Source organism: Lithobates pipiens, unplaced genomic scaffold (genome assembly GCF_037356315.1).
Source record: "Lithobates pipiens isolate NorthernLeopardFrog02 unplaced genomic scaffold, aLitPip1_a1.2 Scaffold_13, whole genome shotgun sequence".
Classification (NCBI taxonomy): domain Eukaryota; kingdom Metazoa; phylum Chordata; class Amphibia; order Anura; family Ranidae; genus Lithobates; species Lithobates pipiens.
Window position 1 is genome coordinate 301,795,620 of NW_027507718.1, and position 18,404 is coordinate 301,814,023.

General features: G+C 45.1%; 1 protein-coding gene across 1 annotated transcript in view; it reads left to right on the forward strand.

The window, feature by feature from the left end:
• Positions 1 to 18,404, forward strand: part of ADAD1 (adenosine deaminase domain containing 1) — a 265,111-nt gene that overhangs the window by 194,430 nt on the left and 52,277 nt on the right. Inside the window, exon 9 of the mRNA XM_077476863.1 lies at positions 15,581 to 15,810. Within this exon, the coding sequence (XP_077332989.1) occupies positions 15,581 to 15,810 (230 nt within the window). The remainder of the gene's footprint in view (positions 1 to 15,580; positions 15,811 to 18,404) is intronic.

Genomic DNA, 18,404 nt, shown 5'->3' on the forward strand with positions numbered 1-18,404 from the left:
ATTTGCACAAATATAGCACATTTGCTGCTATCAGAAAAGAACACCTTTTAACTTCAATAATGTAAGGATAGGCAACCACACCCAAAACAGTCCTTAAATTCAGACTCTAAAAATTTGTATCTGATCTGATTCCTTAAAAAAAAACATTTAGTACCAGCGCATACACATAATTTTATCAGTGACGTGTCACATTCCCCTTTTAATGTTCCCAATTTACTATGGAGTGGGCATGGCCTTAATATGTGCCCAACACATTTCATGAATAGACTGACGTTTTAACAATAAACATGTACCTTTTTATAGATCTCTTTTCTGAATCAAATCCTTCTTTAACATTCATTCTCCACCTCAGCAAGTCTCTCTGACTCGCTAACAATGGAATGCAAATATAGCAGTATGCTCCCCACAAAAGCAGTGGTGAAGGCATGGTTGGTGGTTTGGTACCCTCTTCCACCCGAAACAAAATAGCAGATCTCTGCGCGCGGATATGTACCTCCGTGCATTGTGCTAAACAGTACTTTGGACAGGAGGGATCACTCAAATAGTAATCTGTCTTTGTCCAAATCCATGATTCAATCCTCTTAAATCACCACACACAGATGAGTACCCTACCCTGTCCCTTTCACCTGCCCACTTTAGCAACGCTCTCTGTCTGATCATAGGACATATATAAACTACCCAACAATTTATCTGAATTCAGAAAACAAAAACAATCTTATACTCTAAATTGAAATTCCAAGACAAGACAAAAATTCACATACACATAAAATTAAGCATTTCTCTCTATTAACAACTATCCTCTACCTAGGTTTCCGTCTTATGAATCTGCGAACAGGGCGACCCCAAGGACTGCCACTGATCAGTCCACAAGCAGTCCATGAAACAGACAGTCGTGGGAGAAGTGTTTAAACATGTTCTCCCTCCGATGATCTCTGCACTCTGAGAATCCTCACTGATCAACACAGAAACGGTCAGTCCATGAAGCTGTCAGAATTCACACCCCCAAACCCACCAGCTCAGAGGTGGAGAATCGGGGAGCAATGAGGGAATCTGGGGGAATCCGAGGGGGAAGGAAGAAGATTCATAATCGACCTCATTCAGACCCCCCAAAACAGTAACCATGTCCCCCTGTCAGTGCATCCAGCAGCAATTTAATCACTGCCCAATAAACCGACATCTTGGTGTCTCTGAATCTCTGGTACCGTAATGCTGCAAAAGTCTCATGAGACCCCAGCACCAGGGCTGCTCATTGCATGAGGTGGGGTGCTTTCAACAAGGGTTCTAGCCTCCCCGCCAACTCTTTTTACGCTTGGTTGAACTTTTTCACGTGCCTGTTGCCAAACAGTGATCTGCACTGATCTTCACATTCTACCAATCCACCTGTACCGACTCATAACTTCAGCAAACAACTATAAACAAATAATCAAACAAATGAACAGACAAAGCAGGGTGACAGGGTAAGTCCACACACAAATAAAATCCTTATTTTAACACCTTTTATCTGATAATACAAATGAAACTAGCTGTGACACTTTAAAAATCCTTATTTTAAACAAAACTCTCTCTGTGTTAATTTCCTTACCTGCTCAAAACCTCCTATCTCGGCTGTCCTTTAAAATCGTTTCCTCAAAGATACTTCATAATCGATAAATACATGATCACGAATATCTCCACATTGCTACAGCAAACATAAGAAAAAAATCCCTCAAGCTCGGTATGCAATGCCAATAAATTGTCCCCTTTAAATCTCAAAACAACTCTGACTGCTAACTTCCCGTTTTTAAAAGTACTTTCCTTCACTTTTTTTTCTTTCTTGGTGTCAGTTTTAAAACAGCTTTGAAATCGGCTTGTATAAAAAACAATGCATTGAAAAACCTTGCAAAATGCACACCTTCCTTTAATAAATAACTTGAATCTCTATTTTACCTTCTTACTTCACTTGCCTTACCCTCAGCAATGTAGGATGTGCTTATTAACACCCTTACTAAATCACTTAATCTCATCACACCTTGGGCATTTTCCAAAACACCCACTTACCTTACAACCCCCTCCCAACTAAAACACATTCCTTTTTACAACCTACAAAAAATACCATTCCAAGAGTTACCAAAACACATGTTAAACATGCCCAAACAAATTATGCACTTTTCAAGCAGAATCAAGCACCTATCATTCCAGAGCTCTATAACCAACATACTAGCAAAGGGGAGAAGTCATATTATTCATATACTATACCATTTTCTCTTCAAAGAAAACCTTAGCAAACTTATATGAACATGCATATAACAGTACTCACCCTTTCCACGATACCTGAACATAACAAGGGAAATTTACTTCACTCTAATCTAATTTTCCCCTTTTGGGACATCATATAACAGTGAAAACAGGGGCTGCCTTACCCCATACAGCCCTGTATCCCACACAACACAACAGATATCTTATTACTTTAATGCAAATGCGATAGACAAGAAAAGCCAGATAGAGCAAACGTTTTGTGGGTTCCGGTAGTAATTGATAATTGCCCCATTACCCTTTTCTTATTCTCTTTCCCAAAAAGCGTAACATTACGTTTTAAACTTCTCAACAGTCCCACAGGACACAGGCTTCCCAAGAGCCACTTCCTAACAGCCTGGCCCATCTCACAATTCTCTTCTTAATTAAAATGTATCTGACCAGGGTTGTGTCAAAGCTAAGGCAATAAACAAACAATTATTTGTTTGCTTCAAAATCAAAGTTTGACCACCACCCCGCCAAGTCCTAAATCCAAATTTCAGCTAGTGCCTCCAAAACTGTTGTGATTAAAATGGTATTTCTATATACCTGACAAAAACCAGCTAGGTATAATTACGGTAATTACCACACTTCCGAAACTTCTGCAGTACCAAGGAGACAGCCTTGTTCTGAACACAACAAGAGATAAGTCAAAGTTGGTGTTCAGAGGTTGTCTGGTTTAATTCTAGGCGGGTCTACAATTTATATGCACCACTATCAGCCAATCATTGCATAGAACATGGGTGTGGTTAATACAGAGGTGTACATTACATATCATTAATTATGCCATCTGCTTTCATGAGTCACAGTCATGAGTCTTGTGGCCCAGACATATTGTGACACAATTTCTTTATTTAGACAGTACAAAATAAAACTGCTTATGCAAGCTATATTTTCTTATATGTATGCTTTATAGGAAAACTGCTACAGTCTGTACATATAGAGTTTAACTAATAGGTTAACCCAAGTTAATCTTATATGAACTCATAAAGATGGAGTCACTCCGGTTCAGCCATATCACAACAATCACCAGAGGGTATGGGAAATCGCGCTGAAAAAGCATAAAGCGGGGAAAATTCATTCCCACACCCCATTATGGCATAATAATCCTCTACATGAAATAGAATCAATTCCAGACTCAACAGTTTGGGCCTCACATAGTATAATATACTTACATTAAGTGGTATCTAATTCCAGGCTTAAGCCATTTCATATCCTTAAGGAGGAATACACACTTTCAAATATCTACAAATCCACCATGCAATAAGAACACAATTACCAAGCCTAGAGTTAGTGACAGATTCTTCACAAAGTATAATTATGGGAGAGGACCCTTCTAAACTCATATTGAACCTGTATTATGCTCTCAGAAAGCAGAGGGCGATAACCATTGCGCAGAAGGAAAGAGTAGAATGGGAGCAGGTTGTAGGCCAAATAGAAGATGAAGACTGGGAGGAACTAAAACAGTATCCCCCAAATTATCAGACAGACTGACACAACTATATATCATACATAAAGATTACCTGACTTTGGTGAAGAAGGCAAAGTTCTTTAGTACATATGAGCAACCATGCCATTTGTGTTATGTAGCCCCGGACACTTTCTTTCATCTAATATTGAGTTGCCCAATTGTTCAGGCATATTGGATACAGATTGTCCAGTTTTTACATGACAAAATGTGATTCCCTGCAGTCCTAGACCCTAAATTGTGCCTGTTAGGGCTACTACCAGACGTAGAAATTTACAAATACCAAACTACATTTTTATATGAAACTTTTTCATAGCACGCAAGGTAATAGCAAAGGTATGGATGCAAGTCCCGCCTCCTACGATACGCCAATGGAAGAAGGACGTCAATGATGCACTACCATTTAAAAAACTAGTATATGCCCATAGAGGATGTGCCCATAAGTATTCAAAAGTCTGGGATAGATGGCTAGAGAGTGGAGAAACATGTATGAAACTCCCCAAACCTTAGTCAGGCTGGCCTTAACAATAGTAGGGAGCTACTGTTTTATGAAGGTGCAAAACTTGAAGATCATACCCAGGAATTTTTTGGTACTGAGATACAGGAAGTCTGTTATGCACATACTTGTCACATATACACAAACCTATGCCTTAAAACGTATGTGCAATGAAACTCACATAAAATGTTTAGTGAAAATAAATTTTTATTTCCATATGTAAACAATCACTTTGTAAAATGTGCTTTATCCAAAATAAAGTTGGCTTTTTCCAATAAAAAAAAAAAAGCTCTGGCCGATTTCACCTGCCAGGGCGTGTGGCTATTAGATTGCCAGATCCACATGGGACCAGGGCCTCTCGCTCTTTTGGTGGCTACGGTCTCCTGCCCTTCAGATCAGGATGTCATGTCTTCCTCTCAATTGGACTGTGATCATGACGGATGCCAGCCTAGCCAGCTGGGGGGGGGGGGGGGGGGGTGTTCTGGTCCTTCAGTCGGCCCCTGTGCCTCTGAACGTCAGAGGAGTCTAATCTATCAATCAACGGTCTGGAGTTGCTTGTGATCAGATGGTGTCTCTCCCATTGAATGGGGCCGTTACATGGTCGTCCAGTCAGGATCCAGTCGGACAATGCTACGCCGGTGGCCTATGTCAACTACCGGGGAGGGGGGAGGCAAGAAGTGTGGCAGCAGCGTTGGTTGTTTCTCACATTCTTAGGTGGGCGGAACTTCACGCGCTAGATCTCTGCGCCGTCTACATTCTGGGTATAGAATACTGGCAAGTAGACTACCTCAGCAGCCAGTTGTTAGATCATGGAGAGTGGTCTCTACACCCAGAGGTGATTCATCTCATTTGCCTGCAGTGGGGCACCCCGTACATGGATCTTCTGACTTCTCAGAAGTTGCAGAGATTTGTGGCCAGAGCGAGGGATCCCTTGCCAGATGCGTCAGACGCTCTGGTGGCGCCGGGGAGTCATTATCGGCTCATTTATAACTTTCCCCCCTCAAGCCTCTTCATTGACTAGTGTGCAGAGTAGAGGCCAAAGGGATACCGGTTATTCTAATCGTTCCGGATGGCCTTGGCACCTCTGGTATGCCTGCGTGGAACGGGGATGGTCACGGATACCCTGTGGGCACGAGTACTTTTTTGTCTCAGGGACCGATGTTCCACCCTGCTTTACCGTCTCTGGCTTTGGCTCGTCTTTTGAAAGCTAGGTGCTGAGAGACTGGGGGTTGTTGGTTTCTGTGATCCCGACAATGTTGAAGGCGCATAAATCAACTTCCAGGAGGATTTATCATCACACCTGGAAGGCTTACGTTTTGTTCAAAGCTGTGGGTTGGCATCCACACTCCTACAGTATATCTAGAATCTTAGTGTTCCTACATGGCTTTGAGTACTATTAAGGGTCAAATATATGCTTTACAACCTTCTTTCAAGGCCTGTTGGCTACTCAGTTGGTTCATACCTTTGTTCAAGAGGTTTGGCATGTTGCTCCCCCTGTGGGCTCGCAGCTGTCTCAATGGGACATGAACCTGGTACTCTAAGTACTTCAGAAGCCACCATTTGAGAACTCCCCTTGCTCACGTGCTCTGAGAAGGTTGCCTTTCTAGTGGCTATTACTTCCGCTCCTCGAGTTTCCGAACTGGCGGCCTTTTCTTATAAGTCTCCCTATTTGGTTATCCATAGGAATAAGGCAGTTCTTCGCTCGCATTTCTATTTTTTCCTGAAAGGTGATATCGGCCTTTCACCTGAATGAGGACATTGTCCTCCCTTCCTTGTGCCCTCAGCCGCCTCACCCTACGGAGTTCGCCCTGCATTAGTTGAATGTGGTTTGGTCACTCCACGTGTACCTTTCGGAGATCTAATTCACTGTTTGTGATTTGTGAATGGTCTGTGGAAGGGTCTGGTGGCCTCTTCGGACACCATTTCTCATTGGATCAGTCAAACTGTTGTCCAGGCTTATGCCATTAGGGATCAGGTGCCTCCCTTTCCCATCACAGCGGACTCTACCAGGGCAATTAGTGCTTCCTGGGCCTTCTGGCACCAAGCATCCGTTTCTCAAGTTTGTATATCGGTTATCTGGTCGTCTGTGCGCGCTCTTACTAAGTTTTACAAGGTTGATGTTCTGGCATCTTCGGACGCCTGTTTCGACCACAAAGTTCCTGGTTCCGCTTACGGAGGGTTCTTTTGGGTGGAGTTATTTTTCTTTTCTTTTATTCTGTGTTCCCATCCCTCATCGTGGCACTGCTTTGGGACGTCCCTACAGTCAAGAATGTGAAGAGCTGTGTCCATCAATGAACGAAAGAGAAAACTGTATTTCTCTTATATTCACCGACTGACACAGCGCCTCTCTTTAGACCATTGGGTTGTTAAGCCACCTTTAGGAGAGGGCTAGGCATAACATGTTAACATGTAATAAAAAAACTCAGAACTTCCAGTTCCGCCCAAGGGGCGGTTCCTTAGGTAACAACCCCTCAGCCTGCCTTGCAGCTTCAGTTTTTTTTTTTTTTTTTTTTTTGCCTAGTGAAGGAGAAGGAACCCTGCAGGCCCATCAGTCCATGTTTTTTCTGCAGGAGCTTTGCTTTTTGCGCAAGATTAAAGATCCTGTGATCTGCTATCAGCAGCCGGCTGGGTGACAGGTTGGATACTCTTATCCTTGTAGTCTCCCCAGCATGGCCAGCAAGCGTGTGCAGACCAGAGCTCTGCGCTGGGTCGGCCATGACATGCCTCAGATCCAGAGGTGGTCGGTGAGCGTTAATGCTCCGGGGCACACACATGACTGGGCTACTGATGTCTGTGTCAGTGTGCCGGGCCAGCAGCCACCCCGAACTGATTGGCGAGTGGGTCTGTGATGGAATGTCTCCTAGCTCTTCAAAACTGGTAAGTACAGCTCTTCCTGCTTCGGTGGGGCTGAACAGCTGGGCATTCCCTGGGGGTCCCTCACCTCCCTCTCTTCTCTTCCCCTTCCCTATCTTCCTTCCCCCCCCTGTGGGGGATGCCGCATGGGCTATTGAGCGGTGTGTGTGTCATATACAGGGGCTCTCACCTGGGGGGGCTGCGCTGGCTGGCTGTGCCCTGGATGTGTGGGTCTCTCCCTGGAGGTGTCTGGAGGCTGTGCCTATGGATTGCTGTAGCACTGTTCACCGCCATTTTCTCTGCCTGTTTGCTTCACTGTGCCTCATGGTATACATTGTTCGGTGGCCATCTTTGGTGGGGCAAGAAGCAGCGTGCTTCCCTGTAGTTCGGCAGCCGTTTTCCCTGTGATTATGTCCTTTATACTGAATGCTCGGCGGCCATTTTCTTGAAGCCTGAACAAGTTTTTGATCAGTTTCAGCACTATTTGCAGCAGCTCTGGACAGCGCAGTGTGATCTCCTATGCACCTGGGAGCTGACACAGGGCACAGGCACTACTATCTGGACAGCGCAGAACCAGTCAGGGTGGTGAGTCCTGCGGGAAAGCCCCTCAGCCCGCAGCACTTAGGAGGGTGGGACCATCACTGTACTAAGTCCCCATCAGGTGGCAGACAGAGTAGGGTCAGCATGGCTTCAGAAACTGGTGGTTCTTCCCCCGATATCCAGGCAATAGCAACCGTTTCGCCTGCAGATGGTGCAGTGCCTCTGGACGCTTTGTCGGCGGTCCTCAATTTATTCATTGCCAAGATGGAGGCAGCGCGTGGGCGCAAAGATGGTAAAAAACGGCCCCTGCCAGGGAGAGCTCTGCTGAGGCTGGTGACCCCTGCTCTGTCGTTTCGGATGACGCTGACCAGGAACGATCGGACAGCGAGGATGAGTCCCTGTCAGGGTCTGTGCGCAACAAAGTGCTTGTTGGAGCACTAATCACAGCTGTGCGTGATACCCTGAAGAATCAGGAGCCAGCAGATCCCTCTGCTGATGTAGCGATCCCTTTTGGGTCCCGTAAGCCAGCCCGTTCACCTAAGGTATTCCCGTATCTGACTTATTTTGATAAGTTAATTTACAAGGAATTACCTTTTCAGTCCCCAAATACATGGCAGTGCGTTACCTCTTTGAGGAGAGCCTTCTCAAAAAATGGTTGGCTCCTCCGGTCATGGACCCCCCAGTATCCAGGTTAAACAAAGTAACCACGATCCTGGTAAAGGGGACTCCTGCATTTAAGGACCCCACCGACAGGAAGGCCAAGGCAGTGGCTCGTTCCTTGTTTACGGTTGTGGGGTCAACCATGCGACCAGTACTGGCATCCGCACTTGTGTCGCAGATACTAACCGAGTGGGCAAAACTGTTGAAGCGTGAATTGAGAGAACAGGCTTCTCCTGTCTGCGTGGAACTAGCAGACCAACTACTGCAAGGCCTGAAGTACATTTGTGACGCAGCCCTGGATACCCTTCCTCTGTTATCCAGGGGTTCTGAGTTAGAGGAGGATGTGGCAATCACTGTGCAGACCCTGCAGGAATTTGGGTGGCTGTTGAACCTAAAAAAGTCGGTGATCATACCGACTCAGTGTTTGGAGTACCTAGGCCTACTGCCAGGTTCCATGGAATCAAGAATTTTGTCTCCCTTCAGACAAGCTGCAGACTCTCAGATCCGCAGCAAAACTGTTAATGAACCGCAGGTGGTCGACGCTACGCTTCTGCATGCGAGTCCTGGGACTCATGGTGGCCTCTTTCGAGGCAGTACCGTATGCCCAGTTCCACACCAGATGGAGATTTTGACAAAATGGGACAAATCTCCGTTGTCCCTGGATCGGCAGATTCAGGTGAGCCAGTTAGTCAGGGATTCCCTGATCTGGTGGCTGAGGTTCCCGACACTTCAGTCCGGGAAGTCATTCCTACCTCTGAAGTGGATGGTGATCATGACGGTCGCCAGCCTATCCGCCCTCTCCACATAGTCGATAAGACTTTGAGGGCGTCTGATCAGGATCCAGTCAGACAACGCCACGGCGGTGGCATATGTCAACCATGAAGAAGGAACAAGAAGCTCGGCTGCAGGACGGGAGGTCGCTCACATCCTTCAGTGGGCAGATCGACATTCATTGGCCTTGTCGGCCATTTACATCCTGGGAGTAGAAAGCTGCCAGGCGGACTACCTAAGTCGCCAGATGCTGGACTCAGGAGAATGGGCGTTGCATCCGGAAATGTTCAGGCTACTGTGCCTGCGATGGGGCACACCAGACGTGGATCTTCTGGCCACCCCTCTCAATCGGAAGGTGCCGAGATTCATGTCCAGGACAAAAGCTCCTTGGACAGACACGTCAGACGCGCTGGTGGCTCCGTGGGATCAGTACCAGCTGATCTATGCCTTTCCTCCACTAAAACTGTTACCATGTCTGCTCCGCAGAGTGGAGGCCAAGGGGATCCCAGTAATACTGATTGCCCCAGATTGGCCCCAGCATCCCTGGTACGCAGACCTAGTGCGCCTGGTGGCAGGGTCCAATCTTTCACCCTGCTTTACCATCACTGGTTTTAACGGCCTGGCTGTTCAAAGCCAGGTATTGAGAAACCAGGGTCTGTCGGACTCTGTGATTCAGACTATGCTGAGAGCGCGGAAATCTTCTTCCAGGAAGATATACCATCATACTTGGAAGGCCTATATCTCCATGTGTGAGGAGAAAGGGTGGCATCCGCGCTCCTTCTCTATATCCAGGATCCTGCTGTTTCTTCAGCAAGGTGTAGACCAGAGGTTGGCGTTGAGCAACATCAAGGGGAAAATTTCAGCTTTGGCTGTCTTTTTTTCAGTGACCCCTAGCGTCTCGCTCACTAGTGAGTACTTTTGTTCAGGGGGTGCGCTATGTAGTCCCTCCGGTGCGTCCACCGTGAGATTTGAACCTGGTGTTGTTGGCGCTTCAGAAGCCGCCGTTTGAGAATATCAGGGAGATTCCTCTGTTGACCCTTTCACAGAAGGTGGTCTTTCTAGTGGCCATCACATTGGCCAGGAGGGTTTCAGGAACTTCTGTCTCAAGGTCCGATTCTTCAGCCTGCCTTACTATCACTGGTTTTAACGGCATGGCTATTGAGAGCCAGGTGTTAAGGAACCAAGGTCTATCGGACTCTGATCCTAACTATGCTGAGAGCACTGAAATCTTCTTCTCAGAAGATATACCATCGTACCTGGAAGGCCTACATCTCCATGTGTGAGGAGATAGCATGGCGTCCACGCTCCTTTTCTGTATCCAGGATCCTGCTGTTTCTACAGCAAGGAGTAGACCAGAAATTGGCTTTAAAGAGGAAGTAAACCCCTTCAAACCACTTTGACCTACAGGTAAGCCTAGATTAAGGCTTACCTGTAGGTCCAAGCAATATCTCCTAAACCTATATGGTTTAGGAGATATTTGCCCGAAAATGGGCACCGCTGTCTACGGCGCATGCGCCATAGACAGCGGCGCGCAGGCGCACTAAATGCGGCAAGTCCAAGAATGGATTTGCCTAATTTGTCGACTCCCGTGCGCATGCGCGGGAGTGACGTCATCGCGGCTTCGCCGAATGGCAGCGGCGGAGCTGCGAGACGCGACTCCCGTGCGCATGCGCGGGAGTGACGTCATCGCGGCTTCGCCGCTGTCATTGGTCGGAGCTGCGAGACGCCACCAGCAAGATGGATGCGGCGGACTACAGGGATCAGCGGCGACTTCGCTGGCTCCTGTGTCAGGTAAGTGACACATAATGAGCTACTATGCGATGCATAGTAGTCCATTATGCTTTACCTTTGCAGGGAAAAAAAAGAGGAAGTAAACCCATTAGGGTTTACTTCCTCTTTAAGCCAGATTAATTAGAGAACAAAATTTGGCTCTGGCAGTCTTTTCAGCGACCCCTGGCGTCTCACTCTCTAGTGAGCACTTTTGTTCAAGGGGTCCGACATGTAGTTCCTACAGCGCGTTCACCATTGCCCCCATGGGATCTGAACCTGGTGTTATCTGCGCTTCAGATACCGCCATTTGAAAATATCAGAGAGATTCCCCTGTTGACTCTTTCCAAGAAAGTGATCTTTCTAGTGGCCATCGCATCGGCCAGGAGCGTTTCAGAAATGGCGGCCTTGTCTTGCAAGTCTCCCTATCTGGTTATCCACAGGGATAAGGTGGTTTTGCGTCTGCAACCTTCTTTTCTGCCGAAGGTGGTTTTGGCGTTCCACATCAATGAAGCCATTGTGTTACCATCTCTGTGTCTTAAGCCAACACATCCTAAGGAAGTGGCTCTTCATGCCCTAGACGTGGTTCGGGCTTCGGGGGTGTATTTGTCTGCAATGGCTCCATTCGGAAGTCAGACTCCGTTTGTTTCAGTGGCTGGTCCGAAAAAAAAGGCATGGCGGTCTCGTCGGCCAGCATTTCCAGGTGGATCAGACAGATTGTAGTACAGTCCTACGCTTTGAAGGGGCAGGTGCCCCCCTTTCTGGTCACGGCCCACTCCACAAGGGCAACCGGAACGTCTTGGGCCTTCTGACATCAAGCGTCTGTCACTTAACCACTTACCGACCGGTGCACGATGATGTACGTCCTATATTTGAAGAGGGATATCTCGGTAACGGCAGCAGCTGCTGCCACAACCGAGATATCCATCTCTTCAGGCGCCGGTCGGCTGTACGATAACGGTGGTCTCCGTGGCGGATTCGCCGCGAGATCACCGCTATCGGCGGCGGGAGAGGGGCCGCACCTTCCGCCGCTTACCGGAGCCGTCGGTAGCGGCGGAGGCGTTTGGGTCCTTTAGCTAGCTGGGTATGGAGACGAGTGAGGCCAAGATGGCCCCCACTCGTCTCTATACCATAGGAGGGCGGAAGCGACGTCAAAACGTCACTTCCGCCCATACCTCTTAAAGGTATATTTTTTTTAAATGTAATTTTTTTTTTTTTTTGCATTTTAGTCCAAATATGAGATCTGAGGACTTTTTGACCCCAGATCTCATATTTAAGAGGACCTGTCATGCTTTTTTCTATTACAAGGTATGTTTACATTCCTTGTAATAGGAATAAAAGTGATCCATTTTTTTATTTTTTTTTAAAACAGTGTAAAAATAAATAAAATCAATTAAAATAAATAAGAAAAACAAGGTTTTTAAAAACACCCCGCCACGACGAGCTTGCGCACAGAAGCGAGCGCATACGTAAGTAGCGCCCGCATATGAAAACGGTGGTCAAACCACACATGTGAGGTATCGCCACGATCGGTAGAGCGAGAGCAATAATTCTAGCCCTAGACCTCATCTGTAACGCAAAAAATGCAACCTGTAGAATTTTTTAAATGTCGCTTATGGAGATTTTGGAGGCTAAAAGTTGGATGCCATTCCACGAGCGGGCGCAATTTTGAAGCGTGATATGTTGGGTATCAATTTACTCGGTGTACCATTATCTTTCACACTATAAAAAAAATTGGGCTAATTTTACTGTTGTCTTATTTTTTTATTTAAAAAAGTGCATTTTTTCCCAAAAATACGGTGTGAAAAAAAAAAGTATTTCAATGACCGCCATTTTATTCTCTAGGGTGTTAGAAAAAAAACAATATAAAATGTTTGGGGGTTCTAAGTAATTTTCTAGCAAAAAAAACTGTTTTAAACATGTAAACACCAAATCTGAAAAAGAAGCCTGGTCCTTAAGTGGTTAAGTGTGTAAAGCCGTGACTCGGTCGTCTGTTTGCACTTTTACTAAATTCTACAAGGTAGATGTCAGTGCATCGGCTGATGCTTGTTTTGGCTGTTAAGTTTTACAGGCGGCTGTATAATTGCAATTGCACATACATTTTTTTTCCTGTTTTTTTGGGGTAAAGAACGCAGTACTTTTATGGAAATGCATTTGTTACCGCAGTTCTGGTGCGGTTTGAAGGTAGTGTTTTCTGTTGAGGAACACCCTGTTTTTTTACTCACAAAAAAATAAAAAATAAAATAAAAAAAGTTTAGTTATTCCCACACACTCGTTTTTTTGGGGGTTAAGTTTTTATACTAGTTCCCACATGCCCTCGTTTTGACACTGCTTGGGGACATCCCAATGGTCTAAAGAGAGGAGCTGTGTCAGTCTGTGAATATAAGAGAAAATAGGATTTTTTGTACTCGCCATAAAATCCTTTTCTGTGTAATTCACTGACTGACACTCCCCCCCGCCCCTCCTATTTTTCTTTACGTTATACTGCTTGTTGACGTACTGAATCTGCAAGGCAAGCTACGGGGTTGTTACCTAAGGGACCGCCCCTTGGGGGTAAATAGAAGTTCTGAGTTTTTTATTGTTAACATGCTATGCCTAGTCCTCTCCTAAAGGTGGCGTAACAACCCAATGGTCTAAAGAGAGGAGCTGTGTCAGTCTGTGAATTATAGAGAAAAGGATTTTACTGTGAGTACAAAAATCCTATTTTTTTTTCTACACACCGTAAAATCCCTTTCTGTGATTTCATTGACTGACATCGCACCCAGCACTCCCTTTTTCTGCTTTACTTTGTAAAAAAACGAGCTTCTGTTAGCAGAGTGGGGGTTACTACCTGAAAGGACCGCCCCCAGGCGGTGCTGTGCTTTTTTTTTTTTTTTTTTCTGCCTAGTCCTACTCCTGAAAGTGGTGATAAACCCTACAGTCAAGAATTATAAAGAACTGTGACCGTTAATGAACTCAGAGAAAAGGTACTTTTTACAGTGAGTAGAAAAAAATGCCATTATTAAAGCAGAAATTTTGAAAACTGAGCAGGTAAGCTCTTTATTGCAGAAGAGACATGTGATGTCTCTTCTGAAATAAAAGAAACCTACCTGCCGGTTCACTGTCTTCTGTGGAATGTATTGAGCTGTGCAAGCGCAGATAAATCTACATTCTATCACAGCAGTGTGTGTACTAGGATGACTGCGCTCCTGCAGGAGTGATGTCATCCTGCCCATGCCAATGAGATTGTCTGCAGCCCTGCACCAGGAAGAAGCCAGGTACAAGGTGCTGGCATGACAAAGGACATCGGACTGTTGGAGTGAGACAAGTATCGCACAGATTAGCTCTATTTGAAGTGAATTTGAAAAACAGACTTGTTGACCGCATCTTCAGGTTGAAAATATAAGAGTAGAGGCTGAAAAAAAACATTAAAAGGAGAAGTCCAGCCAGAGCTTTTTAGGCTGGGCTTCTCCTCTGGGTCACAGGAGTGCCATTTGTTTTGCACTCCTGTGACCTGTTTTCAGCAGAGAGCGGTGTGAAGTCCGCTCTCCGCTGACGTCACTGCCATCATTCGAGGCAGTACATCATCCTAAGCCTGGATCCACCAGCTGCCTTGATTGATGGCTGTCTCAGCGAGCTGTTGAGACTGCCCTTCCACAGCTCATCACTCCAATGAGCATGGAGGATCAGAGCAGTGTATTATCGCCAAACTTTCTTACAGTATTGTAATATTTTGAAGAAAAGTGTACATTTGTGGTAAAAACTGTTGTATTGAGGAATTATGATACTAAACATTCATAGTTGATTGAATGCTGAGGGCCAAATAATGCTTACCTTTGTACATTATGTACATTCTCAGTAAATGGCTGTTTTCGTGGGGGGGGGGGGGGGTTAGGACAGTCTGATCATTGGTGGAGAGCAGGCTGAGTTCCCAGCACATCTAAAGAACTGAACACAATGTGCTCGCCTGCTTAGTGTGGTCAGTTTCTTAATAGGAAAGCAGAGGAGCTGGCAAGAATACCAGGGATTTCACACAAAGGAAGCATTACAAAGAATAGGATACGGTTTCGTACATCGTACAACAGGCACATATCAAGAGTATGAAATGTTGGGAATAACAAACACTTTAAGCACCTGTTTTTTGTTTTTGGAGTGCTGCTTTGTCACTTCTTTGTATTTATTGCTTTATAGACTTTGGGCACTTAGCACCTCACAGGAGGCCTAGGCATAGTGTCTTATATATGACAATTGATCGTGCCCTGCCCTCCTGCTGTTGTGTACCTGTAGTTTGATGAATCTTGTTAGTATGTGCATGATACTCATCGTTTCCTTATCAATTAAACCACAGATTATTCCATTATCAGTATTTAGCCTCTTGAGCTTGAATTGCTTTATATGAATTAATGTGAAGTTTTGGATATCAAGTTTTTACCATCTCACAATGCATTTGTGTACACAGTGCCTGTTGATGTAATTAAATGTGAACATGAAGTTATGTCATGCTATTGTTTTTTGTTGCATACCACTAAATACAGAATGAAAAAAGAGAGAACGAGCAGCTGCTCTGATCAGGTCAGCCCTCTGCTGTCTGCGTCGATCAACCAACTGCTTGTGTACTGTGCAATGTAGCTTAATAGGCTTGCTTCCAGTCTGAATAATACTGTACACTGAACTTCAAGATGTTAATATAAAGACAGACTAAAATAATTGAAAATAAAATGATTACCTGCATTTATAATTGACGTTATTTCAGTATATTTTCATCTTTTCTCTAGACATCTTAGCCCTCATTCTCTTTCTGCACAAGAAGCAAATGACCAGCTGAGTCTTCATATTTCAGTGGAAGGCAAAAATTACCCAGTTGATTACCATCCGCAGGACATTACTAATCACATATGCAGTATATCTGCCACTGATAAGCTTACAAAATGGGAAGTCCTGGGAGTTCAAGGAGCACTGTTGAGCATTTTCATACAACCAGTGTACATTTACAGCATTATTGTGGGTAAGATGATGTAGAACTTTGCTTTGTCCATTTCATCATAAATGTACTTAAAGGAAAATAATCATTGAGCTTGTAAGTAAACTAGCAAAAGTGTGCGCGTGCTAGAACACGCAATGTTGGGGATTAAACAAACAATACTAAGAGTGTCTCAGTAAACAGTGTCTGATGCAGAGGGGTGTGAGATGGTATGATGGCAGCCAGTATGTTCAGGGAAGGAGTGCAGAGGCAAGGAGCGCAGAGTGTATGACAGCAGGCTGTGTGTGCAGGAGAGGAATTTGAGGATATAAAAGTTGGCTGATTTGACGAGAGGGGGATGCGGCGTGTGCGTAGGATATGACAGCACGCAGTATACAGTGCCTTGCGAAAGTATTCGGCCCCCTTGAACTTTTCAACCTTTTGCCACATTTCAGGCTTCAAACATAGATATAACATTTTTATTTTTTGTGAAGAATCACCAACAAGTGGGACACAATTGTGAAGTGGAACGAAATCTATTGGATAATTTAAACTTTTTAGCAAATAAAAAACTGAAAAGTGGGGCGTGCAAAATTATTCGGCCCCTTTTACATTCAGTGCAGCAAACTTACTCCAGAAGTTCAGCGAGGATCTCTGAATGATCCAATGTTGTCCTAAATGACTGATGGTGATAAATAGAATCCACCTCTGTGCTCTGTGATAGTCTCAGGGTTCTGTTGAAAGTGCAGAGAGCATCATGAAGACCAAAGAACACACCAGGCAGGTCCGTAATACTGTTGTGGAGAAGTTTAAAGCCGGATTTGGATACAAAAAGATTTCCCAAGCTTTAAACATCCCAAGGAGCACTGCAAGCGATCATTTTGAAATGGAAGGAGTATCAGACCACTGCAAATCTAACAAGACCTGGCCGTCCCTCTAAACTTTCAGCTCAGACAAGGAGAAGACTGATCAGAGATGCAGCCAAGAGGCCGATGATCACTCTGGATGAACTGCAGAGAACTACAGCTGAGGTGGGAGAGTCTGTCTATAGGACAACAATCAGTCGTACACTGCACAAATCTGGCCTTTATGGAAGAGTTGCAAGAAGAAAGCCATCGTCTAAAGTTTGCCACAAGCCACCTGGGAGACACACCAAACGTGGAAGAAGGTGCTCTGGTCAGATGAAACCAAAATCGAACTTTTTGCCCACAATGCAAAACGATATGTTTGGTGTAAAAGCAACACAGCTCATCACCCTCAACACACCATCCCCACTGTCAAACATGGTGGTGGCAGCATCATGGTTTGGGCCTGCTTTTCTTCAGCAGGGACAGGGAAGATGGTTAAAATTGAGGGGAAGATGGATGCAACCAAATACAGGACCATTCTGGATGAAAACCTGTTGGAGTCTGCAAAAGACTTGAAACTGGGTTGGAGATTTATCTTCCAACAAGACAATGATCCCAAACATACAGCAAAATCTACAAAGGAATGGTTCACAAATAAACGTATCCAGGTGTTAGAATGGCCAAGTCAAAGTCCAGACCTGAATCCAATCGAGAATCTGTGGAAAGAGCTGAAAACTGCTGTTCACAAACGCTCTCCATCCAACCTCACTGAGCTCGAGCTGTTTTGCAAGGAAGAATGGGCAAGAATTTCAGTCTCTCGATGTGCCAAACTGATAGAGACATACCCCAAGCGACTTGCAGCTGTAATCGCAGCAAAAGGGGGCTCTACAAAGTATTAACGCAAGGGGGCCGAATAATTTTGCACGCCCCACTTTTAATTTTTTTTATTAGTTAAAAAAGTTTCAAAAATCCAATAGATTTCGTTCCACTTCACAATTGTGTCCCACTTGTTGGTGATTCTTCACAAAAAATAAAAAATTTATATCTTTATGTTTGAAGCCTGAAATGTGGCAAAAGGTTGAAAAGTTCAAGGGGGGGGCGAATACTTTCGCAAGGCACTGTATGTGAAGAGGAGAACATTGGGTAGTATGTGGTGGGAGGCATATCTAGGATATGACAACAGTAAATGCAGGAGAAGAGTGCAGAGGGTATAAACGCAGTGCGCACGTGAGAAGTGTGGAGGTCAGTATTTGCAAGAAAGTATTGCAGAGGATATGACAGCGGCAGTAAAGTAGAGCTTTTTTTAATATAGTAAATTAATAGCAGACATCTTGTGTTTCCATAAAACAAAAAGGGCACACCACCCGAGTGCATTATCCTCAAATAACTTTTATTGTTAAAATGAAGTGATAAATGATATACTCACAAACCAACGTACCGTATATACTCGAGTATAAGCCGAGATTTTCAGCCTCTTTTTTGAGGCTGAAAGTGCCCCCCTCGGCTTATACTCGAGTCATCGCTGTCTGCCCGCTCGATCAGCGTGTCGAGCAGACAGACAGCGGCCATTCTATTCAAAAGCCGCGCCTCCGGCTCCGCCTTCGCCTGTGATAGGCGGAACACTGAATTTCCCAGCAGCCTGTGTTCCGCCTATCACGGACATCGTATCATCCTCGTACTACGGACGAGGATGATACGACGTCTGTGATAGGCGGAACACAGGCTGCTGGGAAATTCAGTGTTCCGCCTATCACAGGCGAAGGCGGCGGCGCAGCTTTTGAACTTTACAAT